At 35.4% G+C, this 19915-nt stretch overlaps 2 protein-coding genes and 1 long non-coding RNA gene across 3 annotated transcripts; 1 reads left to right on the plus strand and 2 right to left on the minus strand.

Annotated features, from left to right (window-relative positions):
- Positions 1–1643: 1643 nt before the first annotated feature.
- Positions 1644–2377, minus strand: LOC133859383 (pectinesterase inhibitor 4-like). The gene has a single exon (XM_062294775.1). The coding sequence runs from the start codon at positions 2358–2360 to the stop codon at positions 1746–1748; it is 615 nt and encodes a 204-aa protein (XP_062150759.1). The 5' UTR covers positions 2361–2377; the 3' UTR covers positions 1644–1745.
- A 13131-nt stretch (positions 2378–15508) lies between these two features.
- Positions 15509–17141, plus strand: LOC133859641 (uncharacterized). Its single transcript, XR_009898783.1, has 3 exons — positions 15509–15596; positions 16333–16366; positions 16953–17141. It is a non-coding gene; the product is annotated as an uncharacterized LOC133859641 (long non-coding RNA).
- Positions 17142–18739: 1598 nt separating this feature from the next.
- On the minus strand, positions 18740–19346 carry LOC133860151 (pectinesterase inhibitor 4-like). Its single transcript, XM_062295817.1, has one exon. The coding sequence runs from the start codon at positions 19339–19341 to the stop codon at positions 18745–18747; it is 597 nt and encodes a 198-aa protein (XP_062151801.1). The 5' UTR covers positions 19342–19346; the 3' UTR covers positions 18740–18744.
- Between the last annotated feature and the right edge of the window lie 569 nt (positions 19347–19915).

Genomic DNA, 19915 nt, shown 5'->3' on the forward strand with positions numbered 1-19915 from the left:
GGCCTTGGTTCAATGGCTGTGAATCCAGGCGTGGGCAGCAAGAAGAATCAAAAGGGTGGAATTTATACTTGGGCAGCAAGCTTGAAAAAAAATCAACAAAGGGAAGAAAGAAGAAGCCATGTGTGATGTGGTGTTTACTTGAATCATTTGGACTGGGTTGACGGGCTGAGATGGGTTGACGGGCTGATGTAGACATGAACTGGGCTGAACTTCACGTGTGGACTGGGCTGGGCTCTTAAAGAATAGAAATTGGCCCAAAAAAATATTATTTATCAATTTTCGTCCAAAACTGATGTAGTATTTTTCGTGGTTGTTTTCGTATCCTTAACGAAGTCCAAAAATTATGAAATTCGGAGGGTAGCTAAAGGACTTCGAGACAAGCGTTCTGGCTTTTGAATTGTCCAAAACGAAGTTCGTTTGACCATATTTTCATTATTCTAAAGTTTAAGGTCCATTTAAACTTTTATTAAATTAAAACAATAAAGGTTCTTTAGTAAATGAATATTTATATCCATATTTAAAATACGGGGTATTACACTTATTCAATGGAGCAAAAAACAAACAATATTATATTATTAGGAGTGGATCGTTACACTATCACATGTAGTAATGGAACATTTTATGCATGTTGTTGAAAAAGATTCACATTAGGACTGAAAAGAATATAACTGACATGATGACAAAGGTTATTACCAAGGAGAAGATTTTGCTTCGTGCCGGACTGTTCGATATGAATTGTAATTGATAAGTTAGGTTACAATCTCCTTCGTCAGTGGCTGGAGGGAGAGATATTGATATGTGGGTGCAGCCCGCACTTGACAAAAAGAAAAAGAAAAAAACAACCCTACAGTGTGGGACTTGTTCAAACAACCCTAAGTGTGGGACATGGTGAACAAACCAATAGAGCGAAGCATCATACGAAAATCACAAAATGAAGGAAAAAAAAAAAAAAAAAAGAGCAAAGAGGGCCGGCAACACCGAGAGAGGAAAAAAAAGAGAGGAGTGAGAGAGAGAGAGAGAGTTAACTTTAGTGTTGTAATCTTTATTTTATTATTGTGGATTGATTATGTTTGTCTTATAGTCTTTCTCTCTACACCGAAGGGTTTTCCACGTAAATTTGGCTTGTTCCTGGGTGTTGCTCACTTAGTGCTTGATTAATTGTTTGTGAGAGTTTTCTCTTGCTGGGGTTTCTAATCAAATTGGCATAGAGACGGTAATTTTGCCCTACACTTCACGGTAATTGTGTTGTACTCTCTCTCCATAAAATAAAACTAAAATTTTAAAGCTGTACGTACCCGCCTTCTAAAAATAAAAAATGAGTAATCATTCGGACTACACCCTATTTTATTAGACTGATTTATAATAATTAGCTAGTTTCTAGCTAATCATGTCCAAGCCCTTGATTTTTTTGTTTTTTTTAACAAGGGCCTATCAACCCATGCACGTTGGTTGTCATTTTTGTAATCTCTAAAGCAGTTCCTTCTAAACATGACATTACAAACACCTTCGATTTGATAAAAAAGGACAACATGCAACATTTAAATTTCCTGCAGACGAATTCCAAAGAATTTAAATCTTTATTCTCATTCGATTTTTTATTTTTTATTATTATTATTATTTTTAATATGAAATTCATACACAGAAAACAGCAGTTAAAAATAAAAAAACACGTAGCCAAGATCAGGAGATCATAGTGCGCGGAATAACGGAAAAGTAGTAGCTAGGGTGACTAGGGTTGAATTTAGCTAGATTTTGAGTTTGTTGATGAGAGCCAAAGCATTACTAGTCAGCCTGGCAACTATCAATACACTATTTCTGATCTTATTCTTCACTGCCGCGCTTATCTTCTGGCCTCCGTCAAGCTCATCCATGCACGTATTGTCATCCGTCAACGCGGCACTAACCCATGTTTTTATGTTGCTCATCTGGAATTCCTTGTCCGAACCGCTTAAAAGGGGCATAGCTTTCAGAGACTGCTTGAGCTCATCGATAGAGTCTTTGATGTTCACGACGCAGTCCTTAATAACTGAAGCTTCATAACGCGTTAATGTCTTCTGTTTCTGCACGTTTGACACCGTGGAGGATGCATTTCTTGCTGCTTGTAGGGCTATGGAGAGGGCGGTTTTGCAAAGTCTTTGGGGATTTCCTTTGATTTTGGAGGCATATGGGGAGAGGGACTTGTAGCATAACTGTGGATACAGGGTTGAATTGCAAGCTGTTTTGATATATTGTGTGTAGGTTATTTGGCTAGAAGAAGTCGCCGCTAAGGCTGTGGGCGGCGTTGAGATGGGTAGAAGAGTGAGAAGAATCACGAGAACCTGGTATGCAAGTGGATTTCTAAGAGTACTCTTGCCTTCCATCTCTCTTTCTCTCTTTCTCTCTTTTTCTTGCACTGTTGGGTGCGGGGAGAAAGATCCCAATATACATAGTGGAGCTTGTGGAGTGGGTACGTACAGCGATGAAACACCCAAAAAAGTGGGGATACTGTATAAAGATAATAGTTAAATAGAAATAATCTGTATATAATTTTATTTTTTTTAATATGAGGATGACGTGTTGTAAATAACAAGTGAATAGAACATTTTAGAAAGAGAGGATAGAATAATAGCGAACTTGGGACTGTTACATGCATGGAAATATGGCACATGATGATATACACTAATAAATTAAGTAATTAATACACCTGTATATATACATTTTGGGTCGGCACATAATGATGTTTAATTATGAAATTAATACAATATTCGCAACGTGCTCCAGCACAATATTAGAATAATATTGAATTATAATGTATAAGCTTGCAAAACAGAACAAAATGTTTTATAAAGTAGGGTTAAATACATATTTGCCCCCTGTACTTTACGACCTTTATTTTTTGTCCCCTTAGTTTTACTTTTTATCAAATTTAGTACCTGTGGTATATGAAAAGACGGAAATGGTACCTCCGTCTGATTTTCGGTCCAAAACTAACGTCCACCCACGTCATTGAGTACCTAAAAATTTGAAGCCTAGAACCCAATTCTTTATACATCGTTTCCAACAACATCCAGACAACAACATGACAGAAAATGCCGTGAGTGGACGTTAGTTTTGGACGGGAAATCAGACGGAGGTACCATTTCCATCTTTTCTTATACCACAGGTACCAAATTTGATAAAAAGTGAAACTGAGGGGACAAAAAATAAAGGTCGTAAAGTACAGGGGGCAAATATGTATTTAACACTATAAAATATCACTTATTTTTTTGACGAGCGCGCATTACTAGGCGCTTTTGTAGTCACTTATTTATTTATTTATTGCTTTTTATAATTATGCAAAAATGACATCTGTTGATTTCGCTTAGTACTCAAACCTAATTGTACGATTTGTTTTAGCCAATCATAAAAAGTCAATGAAAACTTATTATAGCGTTTGTGGAAAATAATTCCATTCAGACCGGCTCATCTAAAGAATTATGGGCTTTCGGGTCATTACCGACCCAAGGAGAATAGGCGGACATAAAATCGAGACAGCAGGACTCCCGAATAGCACAAACAATAGAACAAAATGTTTTATTAAGTACCACTTATTGTTTTAACGAGCGCGCATTACTAGGCGCTTTTGTAGTCACTTATTTATTTATTTATTGCTTTTATAATTATGCTAATAGCATTTTAGGTATGGGTGGTAGCCAACTCGACTGCATGGATTTTAAATTTATATGAGTTTACCATTCGCAATAGTACGAATTGAACCAATTGTACTATAGTAACGGTTATCGAACCACAAGGATTATGGGGTTGATTTGAGTAATGAGATATTCAAAGGAACATATTTAACTTAACTTAACAATAAAAATAAAAGTAACGTTGTAGAATTGAAGCTACAACGAATCAAGTGATGAAAACAAAGAAAATGGAAACTAACTTAAAAGGAACTTAGGATAATGATCGCATCAAATCCTAAACCAATGAAATACTTAAATTCTATACGGATCTTCCTAATATGAATGATATGAGCGCGTAATGGGCGTCAACCATTACGACGACTTCGACATGAAAACACTTTCGTTAAGACGTAATAATAAAGCACATAGTTTCACATTAAACAACCCCACATAAAGATTAATCTATAATTGAAAAACGTTTACACTACAAAAGGTGTGGGGTGATTAATGCTCCCTAACTTACTACTCTATAAAACATCCTAATAAGCATACACAATACATGAAAACCTTAATTAGGCTACAATGATAAGGTATCTAGTTTTACACTGATCACATCATGTAAAAGTTACACTATAATTGAAAAACGTTTTAAACTACCAAATGTGTGAAATGACCGGTGTTCCCTAGCATACCATATAAGGTAACTTTAATGAGTGAACATGCATTATGTCAAATAGAACCATTGCACAAGGCATCATTTTCTTTCAAGAATGTTGGTTTTATTCAATAAATCAAGAAAACTCATAGACAAGCGAATTCCTTTTTCATGAATAATTAGATTGAAATATTGATAACACGACCTTTTAGCATGAGTTTTGATATCCTCTAGTCTTAAACGATCATCAAACATATTAAGAAAATCTCAAGAACATCAAGAACACTTCATGGCTTTTGAAAAAGATTTGATCAAAACCCTAGGGAAAGGCTTTAGCCAGACATGAAATAAACTAATCTAAGCATCAAATGTAATTAAAACAGTAAAGAATCAACAAGAAAATGAAGAACAACAACTATATTAAACTAAGAAAATTCGGATTACAAAAGGAATTGAAAAACTAAACTAGAACTTGAAGAACAAAGAAGAAAAAGCAAACGAAACAAGCTCTCTGGATTTCGGTCCAGAGAGTGGCATCTAATGAATGGAAAAACACAACGAAATTAAATGATACACCTGAGAAAATCCGAAAACCCCAAAATATGCATAAACTAAACCTAAATCTTAATTCTATATATATAGGAATTTGGATTTACAAAAGAAACTATCAAGAATCAATTTAGGCTACACAAACAGAGCTGGTCGGCGTCCATTTCTGTCCATAGAACTCAACTTCTGATTTGGATTACATAAAGATTTGAAAATATCTGGACCTTTTGGAAGATGTGAAGTCGATCGATCGAATATAATGTCGATCGATCGAACTTCGATCGATCGCATCTCGATTGATTGAAGTTGGGTCGACTGAAAGTCAATCAATCGAATTATTGACTGTACAAATAATCGATCGATCGAAATGCCTTAGACAATTTTCATCTTTTCAGGATCAACCTTGAACTCTGGAAATGACCAAATTGCCCTTGATGCATTTTCAGGTCTAATTCAAGTATTTTGAACTAGATTTTAACTAAGACCTGAAAATAAGATATAGCACAAAACTATAACAAAACGTTATATATACAACACAAACTAGGTATAACAAACGTAAATTAAGGGGTCTTGAATCGAATAATTCAAGACTTAAGGCATTATTTTATGTCTTCGAATTTGGGGTGCTACATATAACAATTTATACGATACTAAATCGTAGAAGTTAGGTGATGTACTGATATAGTGATGGCAGCGTGACGTAATGTATCTTCATTATATAATCTAAATTATGTAATAATCACATGATTCATATCATGATATCAATAACACTTATTTTGTATGACTATTTGCTGTGCAAATTTTATTAACTCGCAAGCACATGAATCGTTTGCAATATAGTGTGTGTGTACAAGTGCGAGGTCGAATCCACAGGAAATTGCGTTGCGAAAATTAATCTCTATTTAAACTAATCATAATTTAACCTAGTTCCAAATTTAGGGCTTTTTAACAAAAGAAAACATAAATTAAATAAATCAAAAGATAGGGTTCTAAGGTTCAAGAATCCACACCCACCAAATCATAGCAACATGTTCTTATGTTCATCAACACACATTTAAAGTTCTCACCATACAAATCTTATGTTTGTTCTACTTTGCTTCAAAAATTGTTTAAATCATTCAATGAATCCGTTCTTTACACAAATCATAAAAGATACCCGATTTTTCATCAAATTATCAAATGTACCCGTTGAACGAAACACAATGAATACCCAACGTTTTGATAAATAAAAACCAACCAAACAATTAAATGAGGCAATCTCAAATCATCACATATATTCGAAAATCACAATAGATACCTAAGAATCATCTAAAAAATAATGGAATGGAAGTAGAACAATTAGAAATCAAAAGCCCATAAAATCAAATAGCATAAATTAGCATGAAAACATTGTTGCTCTTCAATGGTGAGGCTTCATCCTCAACTTTAGTTGAGATTTTAGCCTGCCATGGCAAAAGAAAGCATAAAGAAACTACAAAAATGCATTAAAATCAAAGAAACTTACAAAAGACTAGAGTTCTAGGTCTAAATCAACCCAAAAACCCTAAAATGCAGTGAGAACGGCGCCTAGGGCGCTCTCCTAGCGTCTTCTCCCGAAAATAAGAAAAAAGAATGGTATTTATAGACAAAAATTAGGGTTTCTGCATGCAGGTGACACATGTGTGCTTGAGCCCACTCGGCTTGAATGCCTGCTCTGCGGCGCATCCTGGTGGGCAGATGGCTGCTGTGTTCGATGCACGCGAGCTCAACAAGGCTGAGCTCGAGCCCATTTGCTTGATAGGCTCCCGAGGGCTGTTGTGGGCACGTGCACTTGAGCCCATTTTCATAAAATCGGAATTTTCAACCTTTTTGCCTCAAAACCTCAATTTTTCACTTAATGACCTGCAAAATGTTAAAATACCAAAACTAACAAAATACATCAGAAAATAACAAAGCTAAAGGCCTAACAAGAGTGTAAATTAAGGAGTCCAAATATACAATATTTGACACTCATCACTATTGACCAAGTATGATCTAATCATGTAAATTATATAATATGATTTAACAATTCATATGGATATGACTTAACAATTCATATGTGATATGATTAAGTATAAAACAATTCATATATATATATATAAGCTTATAAGACTATAACTATAAATTATAGTCAAATAATTCATAAATCACAACCCATAACTATACACTAGTTAATAACAATTCATAGTAATATAAAGTATAAATATTAGGTCATAAGTTAATTCATAGTTCATACTCACAAGCACATAATTTTGATTAATATTTATAGCTTAATTTGTAATTTATAGCTTTATTGTTATTATTATTATTATAGTTTAAATATAATTTATAATCAAATTCATATTTTATAGGCTATGAGCCTATGATTAAGTATAATATTATTAATTATCTAATTATATAAACAAATTATTAAATTATATATGATGCAATGTCAAATTGAGTACCTATCCTCCGCAAGAGGAGAAATTGACACATAAAAGTAAAAACATGTACTTATTACACATATGTACGTGAGGTGAAAGTTTGAGAGCATCCTAAGATTGATTAAAATTGTTGAGATATATTAAGAAAGCTTCAAAATTCTAGGTTAACTATCCTCTTTAATTAAGAGATATTCATAACTTTTATAACTAAATAAATAAAGTTAGAATGATAGACGAAACCTATAAGTAACATTATTGTAACAGTAACTCAAAAGTAGTAATAGGTTAGTTTTACTTTTAAATAGCTTGTACTGAGTTGTGCATTTCTTTAGAGCTCGTTTGTGTGTTCGATTTTTTTGTATTATATTCTACTATATTCTACTACGTGAATACCGAGAAAAAACTAATTTGTAAAAATATGTTTGAATGATTTAGATCTTTTTAAATTATATTTGAAATATATGTTTGGGAGTGTATTTAGAATTATGAAATCATGTTTGGGTGATAGTTGTATGAAAGTGTTTTTTCATGGAAAACCATGGCAGAAATGATTGGAGTTATGAAAATTAGTGTGGGCCAATGATTAGAGTTATGAAAATTCAATTGTTTGTTTGTTTTATTTTATTTTATTTTTAAAGAAAATTGTTTTTATAATTTTCAGCTATTTTATCCAACGTTTTCTTGTTTAAAAAAAAAAAATTAGTTCTTTTTTGCTTTTTTAATTTCCGTTTTTAATTTTTTTTTTTTTAGTTTTTTCTTTATTTCTTCTTTAAATTTTCGTTTTTTAATTTTTTAATTTTAATTTTTTTAGTTTTTGATTTTTAATCTTTTAGTTTTAGTTTTAGTTTGGTTTTTTCCACTCACACATGGCAGAAAAGTGCAATTACCTCTTTGACGCATCGGGTGAAGGCAGATTAAAACTGGGCGTGAATCGAGGATCTCACGCGACTGGAAATGCAAAGAAAAAAATATGGTGCAGGCATGCTTTGATCGGTCAATGGTATTAATTTTTCCCATAAGTCTCTGATCCAATGGTTGCCTTTTGCCACTCTCACCTTAACATTTTGTAAGCACAACACACACAAGCTAAGGCTCCCCTAGGAAAACGAGAAAGACACTGCCTATCCCGTGTGTGCGTGTGGAAAAGTGTTGGGTGTGGGAAACTTGTATCTGTACACTTTGATTTAACAGTCCAATGGGAAAATGACGCATCAATCGGTTCTTAGTACCAAAAAAAAAAAAATCCTGAAAACGCTCAGAAATTTGCAATTCATGCATTGGAATTCGTATACAATCTGAATTCAATGGTTTCTCGAGCCTTCCACCAACACCCCATCATTTCTCATTTTCTCTAACTTCTAAAATTTTCCATTAATTTAGTTTTTTATTTTCTCTCATCTTCTTCCTTTCAAGATTTTTATTTTCTTTCATTGTCTTCTTTAGTCTTTTATTTTCTTTCATCTTCTTCCTTTCAATTTTTTATTTTATTTTATTTCATCTTCTGCCTTTCAAGTTTTTTTTATTTTTTATTTTCTTTCATCTTTTTCCTTTCAAGTTTCAACGTCTCTTCTTCCTCTTTTCTATTTTCTCTCAACTTCTTCCTTTCAAGTTTCAATACCCCTCTCTCTCTCTCTCTCTCTCTCTCTCTCTCTATTACTCTTGGAAGAAGGTCAGATTCAACGAACGGAAGGGCATACGGAGGAGGTCATCGTGTACTTGGTGTTGTGCAGTGGAGTGGTGGTTTTGTTGTCGGGTGGCCGTTTATGATAATCATTTGACATTATCTCTTCTTATACATTCTGAAACTCTACTACAAACACTATACGTGCATGTGTTGGCTTAGCACTGAAATTTTCACGAGCCAAGTGCCTTATCGGGCACTTAGCTCGTCAAAAAACCGAGCTCGAGACTAGACATGAATTTACTCTAGGCGAGCCGAGCCGAGCTCAATATTCAATATTCGTCACGAGCTCGAGCTCATGAACATTCTAATTGAGTCGAGCTTGGGAAGCCACTACTCGCCTGAACTCGGCTCGTATACATGCCTAGATGAGAGGGATCGAAAGGATGATCCCCAGGAGAATATAGAAAGAAGAGATGACCAAAGAACCGGGAGTCCACGACATTGAGAGTTAAGGGAACAGGAGATTATGGCCGAGATCAGGTAGTGAGGACTGTTGGGGTCCCGGGCAAGACTCTTATTTTTCGCATTTATGCTTGCAAAGAACTAGGTTATTATTTTTTTTGACTTAGATTAATTATAATAAAGACAGAAGATTCCCCAGATTTTGGGAGTATGTATGTTCTGAATAAAATAATATAGCTAACTTAAGCATCGGAACGTTCTCGGTCTAGAGACAAGGAACCCGTTGATGTCATTTCTTTTACAGGAAGGAGTCAGGGAGAAAACCCTATAAAAAAACAAGGAAACCAGAGTCTGGCCCAGAGGATGGGAGAAAACCCTAAGGTAAATCCAGGGAGACAACCCTGCATAGAAAACAAGGAAGAGAAACGACCCTCAGTTTTCAGGTAACCCTCGTTTCTCAGGTCTTGATTTTGTAGATTTATAGGCACAAGGAAGCTACCCCGAAGCCAAGGAGACTACCCTGCAGAGAAAACAAGGAAGTGAAAAAAACCCTAAGGAAAAACAAGAAGGGATGGGGGATCGAATTTAACCTTCGGTTTTGCAGGTTACCAGGTTTTCAAAAGGTAGGAGTCATCCCTAAAGGTAGGGAGAAAACCTTAAGGAAGAACAAGAACGTTTGGGGGTCGGATTTAATCCTCGGGTTTGCAGCTTTTAGGTTTCAGGTTTTCAGACAGGGCATCATACAAAGGAGCCAAGGCTCGGGTTTTTCGAGACATAAAATTTCCATTATTCGAGCATGCTTTTGATAAGGGAATTGGGGGGTAACTGTTGGGAATAATTCCATTCAGACCAGCTCATCTAAAAAATCATGGGCCTTCGAGTTAGTACCAGCTCAAGGAGAATAGACGGACGTAAAATCTAGACAGCAGGACTCCCGGGTAGTCCTATCTTGGGAGATAGACACCAATAAGCTATTCCTGAGAATACGCGACAGAAGGTACATCCGGATTAAGTCTCGGGAATGTAGACATCCCGGGACTGAGAGTCAACTCAGCCAGCCAAGGCCCAGGAACTTAAGTATCAGCCGCACCCCAGGAAATCCGGATTAGAAGTTACAATCCGTGTCCAATCAGGACTCCCCGAAGAATCCGGTCAACAGTCCTACTCCAAGTTGAATTGGAATAGGACTCTCGGTCCAACTCTAATTCCTAAGAATCCGAGATTAGAGTCATACTACAAAACGAATTAGGAAAGATTCACACTCCAGGTTTGGTAAGGAATTCGAGTCCAAATCAGACTCTGATAAGCACTCAATATCAAGTAGGAGCAGGAATCCTAATTCAGGTTGAACTCCACCTCTTTGCTTATAGATAGGCTCATATCCTAGGTATAAACAGGAGACTGATTATTTTATGCATTGCGTATACTTTTATCTCAGAAGCTAATTTAGGTATCAGAGCGAGACACCCGGAATGATCTCTTAATTTTAGTTGTTTTGCAGTATTCTTGGGGAGCGTGAAGAACATCGAAGAACGTGCAGTTCACACCGTACCGAAAACTGTCCCAACATCATTCATCGTATTAGAGATATAGGATAGGAGGTATGCTTCATGCAAAAAACTGAAAATTTAAGTTTGTAAACGTTTCTTTTGATATTATGTTACATGTTAGGATAAGGGTTAATTAACTTCTTTTCTGGTTTCACACCCTCTTGTGTTAATAGATGTTTGGTTCACTTTCGATGTTTTTCTATGGTGCTCTTGTGGGTTGATCTATGGAGTTGCCCTTTATTGTTTGTTTTTGTTTTTCATTGTTCATTTTGTCTTGTGGCTAGCTGCTCCTACAGGTGTTCTTAGCGGGAGCAGCTTGTTCTTAGCAAAACAACCATTGAACAAAAAGAAGACAAAACGCTTGCATAATACAAAATGAGTGCAATACAAAATAACGCGATTACTTCACTTAAATGCATAAATAGGCAAATACCAACGACTATTTACTAGGGGTGGGCACAGGGTGGGGTAGTTTTTTGCCATTTTTTCCCCTGCCCCGCAACCCTGCGGGTTGTGTTTTTTCAACCCGTGAACCGCATAGTTAAGGGTGAAACCGTATAGTGTGGGTATGCGCGGGGCGGCAGGTGCAGGTTTGGTGAGGCAGGGCGGGGCATGAAGAGAAGAGTCTAGTAATGAAGCAAGAGTCCTCTTTCTCTCTATTTGGTATGTGAGAATTGAAAGGAAATGGAGAGAAACGAAAGACAATTCACTCACTCAATTAAGCTTAAACCTTCCATCAAGCTTTTCATTTATCCAAACCAAAACAACATAAATCATAAGACTCAAAACTGAGTGCTTCTCTGTCTTAATTATTTTCACTTTCCTCCATTTTCCCGGCAACCAAACAGAGAATTGAACCAAGAAAATCAAACTGAACACTCAAAGCAAGAGACCAACCAAGTCATTCGCACTACTAGTGGAAACCATCTTCAAGGACTCGTCCTCTGAGATCACTTCTTTCCTTCTCTTCCCATCACCGCCACTCTACTCCATCACCGTTGATTCCTCGGCCGACCCATCATAATTCACGGAGCTCTCGTTGAACCCGCCCAGATTGAAGAAGATGAAGAATGGCGCAAGGGGAGGCTGAAGTGAAGTTTGTGAAGAGAAGAGAAAAATGAAGATTGTTGAGAAGAGTCTAGAAGAAAAAATGAAGAGAAGAGAAAAGTGTACGGAGCTAGGTTAAAACGAAGACTCTAGAAAACATGAAGAAAAGAGAAAAGAGGGTTACAACTTACTGGGTTTTCGGTTTTTATTTTATTTTTTTTTTTTCCTTCCTACGGGGTGGGTCCCCGGGGTTTTTAAAGACCCCAACCCACCTCGCCCCACCCGGGTATACCAATTTTGGATCTGTAACCGCAACAAAAAAAAAAAAAAAAAAAAAAAAAAATTCGGGGTTCTACGAGGCGGGGGCTGCTGGTCATGCGGGTTTTGCACACCCCTACTGTTTACTTCTACGCTTCTCAATGATTTCCACTTGGAGAAATTGAATATATTCAAGTTGCACTTTAGACAAGTGGCTTGTATCCATCATCATAATTTCCCTTGTTTTTTTTTCTTTTATTCCCTTGCTTCTTTTCTAAGTTCAACCTCAAGCTTTACTTTTTCAAATTCAACCTTAAGCTTTTGTTTCTCAATTCAAATGATTTCTTCTTTTGCCATATCTATCTCTTTCTTTCTCTCTTCATGCCATCTCTTCTTCACTTCTATCAATCTATTCAAAACTTTCATCACGATCTCTTTCTCTCCACAATCTTTGCTTTCTCTCTCTCTCTCTCTCTCTCTCTCTCTCTCTCTCGGCCTTCTTGCCAAAGAGGCTTTTCCAAGTCTACAACTGCATTTTCACCCTCATTGTCTTCCCCTAAATGTATAACATCTTGAAGAGAAGAATAACATGTACCTGAGGATCTCCCTTTCGATTTTAACTACACCATTGTCTTCCATTTCGGCAATGTCTTCAACAAGTTCAAACAATGTTCAAATTGAAATACGATATTGTTATTAAACTTCCGGTACATAGCTTTTGTCTTGTTGATCTGAAAAAATAAATAAATTACATAAATTGAAAATAATTAGAAACTTGAATCAAATTAATGGTTAATTTACATCACTAGTAACAAATTACTTATGTCTTGCTCACTATGACCACTTTGATTCCTTGATTCAACTTGCGGTAAGTACCCACAAAATTTGTAGGCGAACTTTTGAATTGAAGACCACTAATTTGATAAAAAATGAGCAGTACATTTTATAGTGGTTGTTTTCTTGTTCTCATTATAGTTTTCCAAAATTCTATCCCAAAATTTGGAGGCTTTTTTATCATTTTCTTGAATTGGATCAATGCCAGTATTGATCCAAGCATTTACTAGTAAAATGTCTTCCCCAACAGAGAAGTTTGGGGTGGAGTTTCATTGTAGTATTGGCGCCCCCCCTTGTAAGAGCATAGTGAAACTTTGGCCCCGTTTAGTAATCCCCTCCCCTTCCCTTTGTGAGAATTTTTTTGTTGTGTGAAAATAGAAAGTGATTGATGTGATATAAAGTAGAAAGAATTTATATGAAAATGTGGAAAAAATTTGTATTGTAGTGGATTTTTTTAATTAAATAATAATAAAAAATTATTGATGTGATATAAAAAGTAAAAAAGAAAAGAATGTTTTAAATTTGATTTTTTTGGGAAAGGTAAAAGTAAGGGGAGGGAAGGGAAGGGGAAGGGGAGGGAGTTAGTAAACGGGGCCCTCTTGTGAATCCATGAGTGTAACAAGTATAAATATGTTCATTCATCAAATAAATATTAAACAAGCTAAGAAGTGCAAAAAGACAAACATAAGTGAAAGATCCATGAAATAGAACTTTTGCATACTAGTCGAGAATATCCTACTTTTTTTCTCTCTCTCTTTTTAATATAAGCTTCCCCTCAAATCACCTAAAAGTTGAAGAATACACCCTCGTACTATGCTTGAAGAAATAAACGAGAGAAACAATGCATCTACATCACATCTTTTATACCCAAGAAGAATATTTAAAGATTCCAATTTGTGTCAAGCCCTAAACCCCGGCCCCAAGTTTCAAATCCTACCTCAGAATAAAACTTTGCCATTACTACCGCGAGATGTTAACCATTTGCATTTCAGACCTTCACTAAGATGATTAAAACGAAACAAAACTAGCCTAGCCCTATTAAAATACATACTGATAGGGAAGATTTGAAACAAATGCTAGATAAGGATACACACCAAGATGATACTGAGGAGGATTTTAAAGAACAAACTAAGAAGGATAAATCCAAATCAAATCCCAACAGCACAACAACTTTATCCTAAGCATTAGTTGTACATTTGAATTCATCCTAAGCTTTCAGTGTATATTCAAATTCAAATTGTAGTTCTTGTAGACCAATAAGTTACATCTTTTCTTATAAATACAATATGTAGCGCCCCAGATTTTAAGACATAATTTATAATGGTTTAAATTAATTTTAAAACACTTTTAATAAGGCAAAAGAATAACTATGATTATTTATGAAAATAAATAATGTATTTCTGTTTTTAGAAACGTTTATAGTTGCAATTTGATAAAAACTCAAAACAGACCTTAAACTTTGGAATAACGGAAACAGGGTCAAACGAACTCCATTTTGGTCGATTCAAAAACTGAGACACTCGTTTTGAAGTCCTCTAGGTCCCCTCCAAATTTCATGATGTTTGGACATCGTTAAGGCCATGAAAACATCCGTCAAAAATACGACCCCTGTTCTGGACGGAAATTCACATTATTCATTAATGGGCCATCTGTGGACTTAACCCAACCCATTCTAATTGCTATCCACAAACCCAACCCATCTATCACATGTTATCTTCCTATGATCATGATGATTACATGAGTCATCACCCAACTCAACATGTGAAAGACCTATTTTTATACCTTAAAGAAATGCCATTAATTAATGTGTGTTAGATGATTAAATATGTTAGTGGAGGATATAATGATTCAACACCTAGTGCAACATCCCACTACATTTATTCCCTCCCCCTCTTATGATGAAAGAATAAAGGATGTCTAGAATAGAATCTAGAGTAATCATAAAATGAAAGTAGTCTAAACAATATCTTGGTTTAACTTGTCAAAGTAAACCAGAAACTTTGATTGACCAAAACTAAGTCATAACGAACTCGGATTGAGTTGAACCAAAAAGAGAAAGTGTTCGTCTTGACGTCATCTATCTACCCTCAAAATTTCACAGCGATCGGATTAGATTTGACCATCAAAACGTTGTTTGGAGTAAGCTGGCCTCTATTTGGACGAAAATTCATATATAGCATTATTTAATACTTCCTTTGATTTGGACAACTCATCACCCACTTCCTCTAATGTGTGCACTCATCACCACAAGTGTTGCCCACATCCCACATCTAGAATGCACCACCTTAGTGATGATGAAACCCATGTGCTTTGGAGATAAGGCTAAGATGCACCAATTCTCATCCATTAGATCAAAATGTATCTACTTGATCCTAACCATTCATTCTCTTATAAATAAGAACCATGGTGGAAGATGCAATACTCATTAAGCTTCACTCACTCACACACCTACAACCAAGAGAGAAAATTGTGAGATTTGTGTAGTTTTGTGTGGTTCAAGACTTGAAGTATGTGCTAAGAAGTATTTTGGTAAGCTTCTAATCATTAATTTCATTAATTTGATGATACAGGTTTTGATTTCATTACTTGTTTTATGAGTTGTTTAAAGACCCAATAAGCTTATGAGATAAAAAGAATTAAAAATAGAAGTAATATAAACTACTTTTATATTTCAATGTCCTCATGACTTTCATGAGTTGATCGTATTTATAAACTGCTTTTATATTTCATTGTCCTCATGACTTCATGAGTTGATCGTATTTATATTTCCTTTTATATTTCGTTGTCCTCATGACTTTCATGAGTTGATCGTATTTATATTTCCTTTTTACATTTCATTGTCCTCATGACTTCATGAGTTGATCGTATTTATATTTACTTTTATATTTCATTGTCCTCATGACTTTCATGAGTTGATCGTATTTATATTTCCTTTTATATTTCATTGTCCTCATGACTTCCATGAGTTGATCGTATTTATATTCCCTTTTTATTTCATTGTCCTCATGATTCTCATGAGTTGATCGTATTTATTCCTTATTGTCCTTATGATATATTTTAATCCTTCAAGTTCATATTTGGTAGCATTGGTTATATAGCCTCGTCACCAAATCATGAACCAAGGTTTTAAGATTTATTATGAGTGATCGTCTCAAACGTAATGAAGTGATGAATAATAAATATAAAAAGATGAGGGTCTATAAACAATGATTTGTTTGATAGATGATTGATAAATATATTATTGCATGGATGGATTTATATGCAGAAAAGAAGTTTAAAGGAACTACACGAAGAAGAGTGTAAGTATTTCTATACTTACTAAGGACGAAGCTGGTGGATTTTTCCATAATATTGTGTTTATTGTTCTATTTAATTTGTTCATTGCATGTGGCCGATCATGCATAGCATGTTGTGTCTAAAATAAAAAATAACGGCTGATAAGATAGCCATTTCATCAGTTGACTTGGGGGGTTAGAAAAGAACAAAGCTGATGTAGTAGCTAGGGGGAGTAAGGCTCATCAGTGAACCCTAAAAAGTGCGAGTCCGAAGTTCTAATAACAACTAATGCTGGGACCGGTAGGATTCCAGTAAAAACAGTTAAGACATCAAGTGTGAGGCAACGGGCGTAAACGAACAGGGATTTAATGGCCCTGGGTACGAGAGTCTGAAGAAAGATGATCATAAAATACCAAACTAAAAGGTTACTACGATGCATATTCATACAACCCATACATTTGCATTATACGCGTGGCTATAAAGCCATATCTGCATGTTAAGGAATTTATTAAGTAAATCAGTATTCACCTTATTATTGGAAACAGTGGACTCACTTTGGTTGTTTTGTGTTTTTGTTTCTATATATATATATATATTCCGTTAATGCAGGTTAATAGACAAAGACCAGAACTCAAGAGGTTTTATAGCTAAGGACGCATAGTTTATATTTTGTTTGTAGTCTTCTGTGTTTATAGCATTTTATGTTGACAAGATTGCTAATGATTTATATGTATTCTTTTGTGTCATTATGGACACCTGTTTCCTTGTATCTGTTATAAGTATTTTCTAATGAATATCTAGAGGTATTTAATTTAAAAAGCTCTAATGTGTTATTTAATCCAAGCCTGTTGGACAAAAATATATTCCGCTGCGAGAGGTTATCTCTGATGTAGTAACGTCACGTGGGAACCGGAGGTTTCTGCTTACGAATTTGCTGGTTCAAATTTGGGGCGTTACACAATATATCATCTGCCATACGTTTGAAGTAGGCAGAATACAAAGAAATTTATTGATCTTATAAGCCCAAGTCAAGTCTATAACATTTACAGCTCAAAATAATACGTCAATGAACATTCATGGTGAAAATCAATCTATCACTAAAAATCCATTATGTCTACTTCAATCATAACATTTAATAAAATCAAACACTGAAAATCCAAACATAAAATCGAACATGTCTGATACTCAAAAAACAGAAAATCGAACCTTTGATACTTTAAAAACTAAAAATCGAGGCTCTGATAAAATACAAAGGGGAAGAACATCGCAAATCAAGGAGAGATCAAACAGAGGGGAAGAACATAGTAATGAGCCTTTCTCAGATGATTCTGATCTGGACACCAAGAGACTAACCAAACGCACAAGTAAAGCTCGCCGGAAGAGGGCCGAGATTCGTAGCTCCCGCCGCTACCCAATGCACAATGATGGTGGCCCAACCACCGTGCTTCAATCTCTCTCTCTCTCTCTCTCTCGGCCTGAACAGCACGGTCGTCGTCTCTCTCAATCTCATTCTTTGTCTCTCTTCAGCATCCTCTCTCTCGCAAATGACGTGCAGAAGATGATGAAAGTGGGTGTGTGAAGATTGCAGAAGTGGAGTCTATGAGTGTGTGAAGATTTCGGGAAGAAGGGATGACGTGACGATTTGAGAGTTGCGTGTAGAACATGATGAGCGTATAGGGAGTTGTGAGATAGGAGAGAGTCCCTTTTTTTTTCTTTCCATTTTAATATGCATGGGGTATGCTACAGTTCTACCCCAATACATTGGGTAGAACTATAGTCATTGGGGTAGAACTATAGCATTCTTGGTGTTTAAGGAATAGGTAGGGAAGCTGTAGCAGACCCATTTTTATAGTTTTTTTGAGATTTTTTTCCTACATATAGGGAACAAAAACAATTTTAGGATAACTGTTGCATGTGAATGCTCTTAGAATGTGAGAAGCACATACTTCTTCTCACATTTTTTTTTAATAGCATTAATAAAGAAATCATATGTTTAAGGAATAAATGTCACTTTACTAGACTAGTTTATAAGAATTAGCTACAAATCATTTTCTAGCTAATTATGTGCAAGCCCTTAATTTTATTTTTATTTAACAAGGGCCCATCAACCCATGCTGGTTGTCATTTTTGTAATCTCTAAAGCCGTACCTCCTAAACAACATGACATTACAAACACCTTTGATTTGATCAAAAAGGCCGGACAACACCATTTAAATTTCCTGCAGAAGAATTCCAAAGAATTGAAATCTTTATTCTTATTCTATTTTTAAAAAAAAAAATAATAATAATAATTCACACACTAAAAACAGTAATTAAAAAAAAAAAAAACACCCAGCCAAGATCAGGAGATCCTACTGCGCGCGCGGAACAACGGAAAAGTAGTAGCTAGGGTTGCATTTAGCTAGATTTTGAGGTTGTTGATGAGAGCCAAAGCATTACTAGTCAGCCTGGCAACTATCAATATACTATTCCTGATCTTATTCTTCACTGCCGCGCTTATCTTCTGGCCGCCTTCGTCAAGCCCATCGTTGCATGTATTCTCATCCGTCAAGGCGGCACTAACCCATGTTTTTATGTTGCTCAACTGGAATTCCTTGTCCGAACCACTTAAACGGTCCATAGCTTGCAGAGATTGCTTGAGCTCATCAATGGAGTCTTTGATGTTCACGACGCAGTCCTTAATAACTGAAGCTTCATAAGGCGTTAATGTCTTCTGTTGCCCCAAGTTTGACACCGTGGAGGATGCATTTCTTGCTGCCTGTAGGGCTATGGAGAGGGCGGTTTTGCAAAGTTCTTGGGGATTTCCTTTGATTTCGGAGGCATATGGGGAGAGGGACTTGTAGCATAATTGTGGATATAGGGTTGAATTGCAACCTGTTTTGATATATTGTGTGTAGGTCGTTATTTGGCTAGAAGAAGTCGCGGCTAAGGCTGTGTGAGGCGTTGAGATGGGTAGAAGAGTGAGAAGAATCAGTACCAGAACCTGGTTGCCTGCCATCTCTCTTTCTCTCTTTTTCTTGTACTGATGCATGGGTGCGTGGAGAAAGATCCCAATATATATATTGGAGCTTGTAGAGAAAGATAATAGTTAAATAGATCAAATAATGATCTGTATATAATTTTTTTATTATTATTTTTAATATGAGCATGATGTGTAGTAAATTACAAGTGAATAGAACATTTAAGAAAGAGATCGCTCGAGGATAGAAAAATAGCAAATTTGGGGCTGTTCCAACTTACAAGGAAATATATGTGGCACATGATGATATACACTAATAATAAAGTAATTAATACACCTATATATATATATATATATATATATATATATATATATAAATTGCCGGTTGGCATATATGCATAATAATGTTTAATTATGAAATACAATATTAGCAACGTGCTCCAGAATAATATTAAATTATAATGTATAAGCTTAATTGCAAACAGAACAAAATCTTTTATTTTATTTTTTTTTTTGATTGGATCAAAATCTTTTATTAAGGATCAGTACTTATTGTTAGGCGCTTTTGTAGTCTATCACTTTTATTTTATTTTATTTTATTTTATTTTGCTTT

Source organism: Alnus glutinosa, chromosome 2 (assembly GCF_958979055.1).
Source record: "Alnus glutinosa chromosome 2, dhAlnGlut1.1, whole genome shotgun sequence".
Taxonomy (NCBI): domain Eukaryota; kingdom Viridiplantae; phylum Streptophyta; class Magnoliopsida; order Fagales; family Betulaceae; genus Alnus; species Alnus glutinosa.

Bases quoted from the DNA above. Each gene is read 5' to 3' on its own strand.
- LOC133859383 (XM_062294775.1), bottom strand. From the start codon at position 2,360: ATGGAAGGCAAGAGTACTCTTAGAAATCCACTTGCATACCAGGTTCTC.
- LOC133860151 (XM_062295817.1), bottom strand. From the start codon at position 19,341: ATGGCAGGCAACCAGGTTCTGGTACTGATTCTTCTCACTCTTCTACCC.